Here is a 7,644-nt window from a genome sequence, read left to right as displayed (position 1 = left end):
CTAGTGGAACCATATTTGACATACATATCGACCAAAGCATTGCCATACACAGCTGATCTCATGGAGACTCCTCACCCATGTGAAGGTCTTGCATAAGGCCACATGCCTTCAAGGTGCAAGCATAGGTGATTACACTTGGCAAAAGGCATTCCCTTCTCATTCAATGAAAAAACAACCCAAAGTTTCCTTGCCATTGTCATGTTGGGAATAGTGCCCCACATATCATGCAATTGAGACAAGATTTCAAGCAAAAAGCACATCAAGAACTTTATGTGCTTCGTGACGGCACCACATTTGACATGCATATCAACCAATGCATTGCTAAGCATTACACGTTTCTCCAACAACCCCTAATATCATCTTGTGGATTGTCTTATCCATCTGAAGATCTTGCATAATGCCACATGCCTTCAAGATGCAAGCATAGGCGATGGGATTTGGCAAAAAGCCTTCCCACCACATACGTTTAGAACAATCCAATGCCTCCTTGCCACATTCATGTTGGGCACATCTTGCGATTGATGCGTTTCAAGAGATGACAAAATTCTCAAAAAGTTAATCAAGAATTTTATGTGCTTTTCAAAGGACACCACATTTGACATACATATCAATTGAAACATTGCTAAGCACAACATATTTTTCCAATAGCCCATATTCTCATCGTGAATCCTCTAACCATGTGAAGGTCTTCCATGAGCCACATGCCTTGAAGGTTCAAGCATAGGCAATGAATCTGGGAAACGGCCTTCCCTTTACATTGGATTAGACCAGCCCAAAGCTTCCATGCCATAGTCATCATGAGCATATCTTACAATCTGTGCGCTCCACGTCAAAGAATATGTGCTTCTGTTTGGGCACCACATTTGATGTACATATCAACCAAAGCACGTTGCCACAACCATGTCAATTGATGCGTTCCAAGAAATAAAAAACTAATCATAAAGTTAATCACGAACTTTGTGTTTTTGTAAGGGTACAACATTTGACATACATATCAAGGACTTTATGTGCTTTTGTGAGGATACCACATATAACATACATATCAAGAACTGTATGTGCTTTTGTGAGGGTACAACATTTGACATACATATCAAGAATTCTATGTGCTTTTGTAAGGGTACCACATTTGACATACATAGTGATCTAACATTGCCAAACATAACATGTTTCTTCAAGAGCCCCTTGAATCCTCTTGCCCATGCCTTGAAGGTGCAAGCATAGGCAATTGCATCTGCAAAAAGACCTTCCCTTCACATTGAATTAAAACAACCCAAAGCTTCCTTGCGATAGTCATAGAGAGTCAGTGTTCAAGAAAAATGTCTCAACTTAATGACCTGCCGTTTCCAATTTCAAAAATGCCGGTTGAGAGCAAGTGAAAAAGGTGAAATTCCACCCGAAAATAGAGAAAAATAGTGTAAAAACCGAACAAATACCCCTAATTTTTTAAATTTCCTCTTGGCAAATTCAAGGAACGGAATATTGTATATGTTTCGAAAAAAAAAATCCGAACACTCTAGAGAGTATATCCCTCAATCGACAGTCCAATGTTTGGGAAAAGTGTGCCTCAGCTTAGCCTTGAGCCGGCCGGTTGCAAAATCAAAGTAGCCGGTTCAGGGGAGTGCAAGAAGGAGAAAATTCCGCTTGAAATACATGGAAAATAGTGTAATTTTGCAAAAACAATGGATAGTAATGTAAAATTACCGGTTCAGATTTGTCTTGGAGGGATTTTTGTATGTTTGTGAAAATGATTTTTCGCGAACCCTGTGACAGTCTCGAGTTTTCTTAAAGGCACCACAATTGACGTACATATCGACCAAAGCATTGGAACTCAAATATGCATGTCACACTGAAACCTCACATCACGGGAAGCTACAGAGCCAGTGTTGAGAGAGACCTTAACTTCATTTCAGCTTCGAAATTTTAGCAGACGAATAATACATAAACGTGCTTAAGTGCATTTGGAAAATTTTGAAGCAAGGGTTGCACTAGGCCTAGGTAGAGGAAGAAAGTGCTCATTGGAATTATGATGGAGGCAAGGATAAACGCTAGGGAAATACACAGTGTTGTAGATTGTGCACTAATGCAGGAGAGAAGGGGGATGATGAGCAGCGTGTGGCAAAGGTATGTGATTATTCAAATTCGATGAGAAGACCTTGAATAGTAACAGGCTGGGTGCCGCTGACGGTAAGGGTGATGACAACCTCGGGCTCATTCTGAATGCCGACGCGTTGCAGGTTGTCGCCGATTTCGAACTTGACGTTTGCGGTGAGTTTGCGGTACTTGCTGGCGGAGGGGACGATGTTGAAGGTGCCCACGTACTCAGCACTGCTGGTGGCGGTGCTGACATTTGCGAAGGGAAGGTTGACGAAGGCATTAAGGGAGACGAAGCTGTCGCGGGTGACCTGCAAGCCCTGGATGGTGAGAACCTCTGCCTTGGAGCTGGAGGAGGAGGAGGCGGCTGGCGCCTTTACGATGGCAGCGAGGCGGGCGCCGAGGGCGATGGTACCGTTCTGCGGGGAGGCGCCCACCGAAGGGACGCCGGCAGCAAGGGCAGCCGCGACCGCGCTGCCATTGGTGCTGGCCACCGGCGAGTAATCTACCCACAATTCATCGGCGGCCACCGACGGGTAGCTGATGCCCAACTTGGAGTTGTCAAGCGAGTCCCGCACATTCACCTTTACCAGCGTGGCCGTCTCGTCATAGAAGTAAAACTCTGCATTGAAGAAGTCCGCGTCCGTGTGATCGGACCTTTGCCCGCCCGGCAGGCCGTACTTCCATTTATCCCACAGCCGGTCGACGTTGCTGTGGTGGGCGTAGAAGATGGGGTCCCGGGAGGCAGTGGTGAAGGTGCCCATGTCCTGGATGAGCGGCAGCGCCGGATTGCCTGTCCAGAAATGGACGCCGTTGTGCACCCCGTTCTCGATGCTTCCCCCCAATGGCGCAAGTATGACCGTAGAATTGCTCAGATCTGTCCCCGTTCTGCACAAAATCATATCAGCTTCAGTTAAATTTTGTAACTGCTAGTTTCTCTCTCTCTCTCTCCCTCTCTCTCTCTCTCATTTTGTTCTCTTCTTTTGCAATCGCAATCAGTGTTCGGGAAAAACCATCTTCCCAAACATACAAAATTCCTTTTCTTGAAATTGCCAAGAAGAAATTTACAAAAATTAGGCTTTTTTTTAACACTATTTTGGGTCAGAATTTCTCCTTTTGCCCTTGCCGTCATGGTTTTCCCCAAACATACAAAATTCCTTTTCTTGAAATTACCAATAAGAAACTTTCAAATTTTCGGATATTTTTTTATTTTATACACTATTTTTCTCTATTTTGGGTTAGAATTTCTCCTTCTGCCCTTGCCATCAATCGACATTTTTGAAATTGAAAACAACACGATATTAAGCTGCGACACATTTTTTCCGAACACTAATCCCAATGGTGGAAGGAACCATTGTAATGTTTTGTTTTTCTATCCCATGGACCATACCTTGCCCTCATGGACGAAACATTAAATCCATTTTCTTTGCTTTCCCTGTTTCCCGTATTAAAACCCTCTAATTGAGGAGATTTAGAAGTTGTGTTCAGAAAAAATGTGTCTCAGCTTAATATCGTGCCATTTTCAATTTCAAAAATGCTAGTAGAGTGAAAGGGGAAAGGGAGAAATTCTACCTCAAAATAGAGAAAATAGTTTTAAAATCCAAAAAAAAAAATCCTCTTCACAAAATCAAGGAAAGAAATTTTGTATGTTTGGAGAAATATTTTTTCAAAGGAACAAAGGTTTTGTAGTGCAAAGCCCTTTTTGAAACTGGGGGTCTTTTTCCTTATCACTCACAAGTCCCGTGAGTCATTGTCTCTCTTTATAAGCATTACTTGAATGGATGGCTGAGCCTTTGAATCTCTTTCTAGAATTGTTGTAAAGATCAAAACCAAAGTACAAGGAAAGGAATTCCTTTCAAGGTCCCAAAGCATAGAAGAAGCGAGTCAAGACATGCCTGTCAAGCCTAAAGTGAGCCTTTCACAAGATTTGTCTTAACAAACTTTAGTGTAGGTCAAAACATCTCCATTTTGAAAGCATACGAAGGAAACTTCATTTTGCTTTTCGTTTTTCATGGCTATATGCTTTGCCAACAAAAAAGTTATTGCAATTTTGTAGCCCCAAATCCAAAACAATAAAAGTAAAAACGAAAATACCTACAAGGGATTCATATGTCACATATTCCTTTCTTGTTTTCAACGATATATGTTGATGTTTAGATGGGCATCTTAATGTAGTCCCATTCCATTGACAAGTCTGTCTAATGATGGACTCTTGAAAATTTTGTCCTTCATATGATCAAAATATGATGTGGGAGAAAGAGCGTCAAATTCTATCGTTGACTACCAGGTAGGGTTGAGAAACTCTTCCAAATTTTTGAGTAAATAGCACTTAGACTAACTGTAAAACTCTTCAAATAATTTTAGATTACGCCGTAAAGATGTGCAAATTGAGTGCTACCGTATGAATATAAGAGGGTGCTCATGTGCGATTTAGTTAATTAAAAACTTAGCACTACGCCTTGAGTACCGAAGTAGCATTGCCAAAGTACCAATACATAGCCATGCTATTTCTAAACTCAATGAATGCATGTAAACGCTCTTAGATACTTCACGGATGCACAGGGTCGAATTCATCCTAAGGATGAAGGTGGATTGAAGATCTTGGGACCTTTGGGTCTGTTCACGCATAGGAAAAATGTGCACATTTTAGGCCACAGAAGGTCGAGCCTCGAAGGCCACACGCTCTAGAAAAGTGAGTCGAGAAGCATTGATATGACCTCTTAACGGGTTAGACTAGACATCTACAATTTTCTCACCATTGCAAGCTTAAAAAAAGATGTAGGTCTTAAGGGAAAAACAATCAAATCCCTAAAATAAAAGGCCATCCATAGTCATCCATCTCTTGCAAAAAATGTGCACATTTGCACAGCGTGTGAACAGACCCTTTGTTAAGGTTTCAAAGCTGGGTCGCACCAAGCACTAGTGGGGGCAACGCCATGAAAACTTGTACGATGGTCGCACTGTTTCACACAGAGAAAAACATAGAGCAGCGAGATTTTCCAAGAGAAATCCTCGGAATTTTGCAATGTCAGGATTGGGGAAGATGAGGGGAACGTTGGCCTTCTGTATCTGTAGCTTAACACCCTCAAATTTCAGCACGCTAACAGAGCTATGAGGAGGCTTCGATTTTTTCGCAGCCAGACATGGACTCTACCGAATTTGGTATTCGACTCTCCCTACTATTCCTGTTAGCCTCGAGTGCGACTCGGCTCTAAGCATACATAGCCTACATCTAGCTCTTTCTAGTCTATTGGCAGCACTCTATGCAAACGCCGCGTGTACGTAGACAGTCAGTCACGCCAATTCTTACCTTGGAGTATGAGCCAGGTGAAATGAAATAGAATGGACTGGCTCTCTTTACAAGATGCGTGAATTCATTGATCGGCAACCAGAAACAGCTTTAAAGTTATGACTAGTAAAAGGGCACGACTCACGGGTTAAGGGGAGTAACTACTACGAGTACCTACTGTACCACTCATATTTACCTGTAAGCGCCTCCATGGAAGAGCTCGGCAGAGGTGGCGGTGACCACGCCCTGATGCATGTCGTTGAGGTTTTGGTTGATCACGGCGCTGTTGTTGCCCGTGGTGCCAGGTCTCAGCTTCACAATGGCCGGAGGCATATTGGCTGGATTGCGCTTCTCATCGTAAAGTGCCGTTCCGTTCCTGGCGAACATGGCGGGCATCACATTCCCACCGTCGCGCTGGTCATCCCAATTCCAGAACACCAACGAAAAGGTGGGATCCCCCAGCAGGCTCTGCAGAATTCTCTCGTGCCAGTACAGGTACCACCTGTGCCAGGGCAGGAACAGCCACGAGAAATGCACTTGCAGAGGCACACTGGAATTCCCCGCCTGCCTGTACGCGCCGTTGCAGAAAGCACAGTGCATATTTGCCTGAGTGTGGAAACTGCGAGGGTCGTCGTCCGGCAGCGCCTTCATCAGCTGGTAGGCCCGCGTGTATTTTGCGATATAGTCCTCGCTTACTGTGTGCGCAGCCTGCCTGACCCGCTTTTGGCTTCTGTACTTGTTGAACGAGAAGCTAATCACATTCTGCGTGATTGGCAAGCAGCAGTTGAACTGAAGCGTTGTTATGCCCGTGACAGAGGTGTCACTTGCCAGCTCGCACTGCTGCAAGTTCGGAACGCCAATCGGCGCCGCGCTCGCAGGCGGCGGAGCTGAGCATGCGCAGAGAATAAGTGATAGCAAGCAGAGCAGGGATCTAGCAGTATCATAAGTACCCATCATCGCTGACAGTGATAGCAAGGGATGAATGAAATGCAGGGAAACAATTGTCAATGAAAGCAAGAGGCCCCTCTGCTTCGCTTAGCAGGAAGTCATGACTGGGGAAGAAGAAGGCCTGTGGGTTTGCAGCATCAAAGAGAGCGCATATGAAGGGAGAAAGTTGATGCAATCAAGAGAACTAGATATTTCAGCTGCGTATTGCTGCAAAGCGACAGCCAGAGCCCTCCAAGCTTACGACGCTAGGTGAAGGAGAGGACACCATGGGAGGTGTACTAAGACACGATGCAAAGCTGCCGAGGGGCTCGTCGAGACTGCAGAACGTTACAGATTGGGAGGTATAATAAGCACGGTGGTAGGGCTAGCAGTCCTCTTGATCTGTAGAGAGTGGCAGGCTGAGAACTTAAGAAGCTGGCCAAGGCATTTTAATAGTGAGAGTGAGACTCACTACTGTGAGTGGGAGAAGGCGACCATTTCCTGCGTTTCTTTCTGCAATCCGATTTTCAAAAGCGGTGGGGGGTGGTTACTGGTGGCCCGGTGGGATACAGTCTAACACGTCTTAGTAGGCCCCACTGCCAGAAAAGACAAGACTAACTATTACGAAACTGCAGAGGTTGAAAAAAAACACCAGAGCTCTGCGCGGGCGTTTGCATTTTTCACAAAATGGATTTATATTAATTTTATGTCTCAACAAATTCTCTTTCTATCCATAATTGAATTTGCATAATTAAAATACATTTCTTCTCTCCCTGGGAGGTCGGGTAGTGATGAGGCCTGGGTACGACATTTCCTGTTGACTATTTACCCTGTTCATACGTCCACGCTACGTAAGAGCCCATATGTATGCACACGTCTTGCTTTGCTAGAGTGCCACATTACCCCTCTCATGATCTTTTGGTATCAAAAAACACCTTACGATGCTGCTTCTTCACGCTGCCGTCCTCCGAAGTTGCACAACAAAACTTCCCATTTTAACAATATGAGGAATGAAGATTATTCCCTACCCACCTGAAAAACGTTTGAGCTGCTTAATCCCATAATCGTAAGGACTAGCATCATCAATAACTAATTAAGATTCTCCCAATCACTTAACAAGGCTATTGTCATCTACGGCTAGTAAAATACATTTTACCTGACGGGTGAAAATAAGGGCAAATTTGATATTCTCCCAGCTTTTAGGTCAAAATTTGAAGCTTTTGCCAGTAATTACACTAAAACTTGTGCCGAAAAAAATGGGCTCTTTGGAGGTAAATGTCAAGTTGTGTAGGCGGGAATACACTAAACCTAGGGGCACTTACACTAAAACTTGTGCC

General features: G+C 44.1%; 1 protein-coding gene across 1 annotated transcript; it reads right to left on the bottom strand.

The window, feature by feature from the left end:
- Positions 1 to 1,883: 1,883 nt before the first annotated feature.
- On the bottom strand, positions 1,884 to 6,792 carry LOC147455890 (polyphenol oxidase, chloroplastic-like). Its single transcript, XM_086514513.1, has 2 exons — positions 5,577 to 6,792; positions 1,884 to 2,979 (listed from the first exon to the last, which is right to left on the bottom strand). The coding sequence occupies exons 1-2, from the start codon at positions 6,335 to 6,337 to the stop codon at positions 2,130 to 2,132; spliced, it is 1,611 nt and encodes a 536-aa protein (XP_086370639.1). The 5' UTR covers positions 6,338 to 6,792; the 3' UTR covers positions 1,884 to 2,129.
- Positions 6,793 to 7,644: the final 852 nt, after the last annotated feature.

Source organism: Adiantum capillus-veneris, chromosome 6, assembly GCF_014529385.1.
Source record: "Adiantum capillus-veneris isolate H3 chromosome 6, ASM1452938v2, whole genome shotgun sequence".
Taxonomy (NCBI): Eukaryota; Viridiplantae; Streptophyta; class Polypodiopsida; order Polypodiales; family Pteridaceae; genus Adiantum; species Adiantum capillus-veneris.
This window is presented reverse-complemented; position numbering and strand designations above follow the sequence as displayed.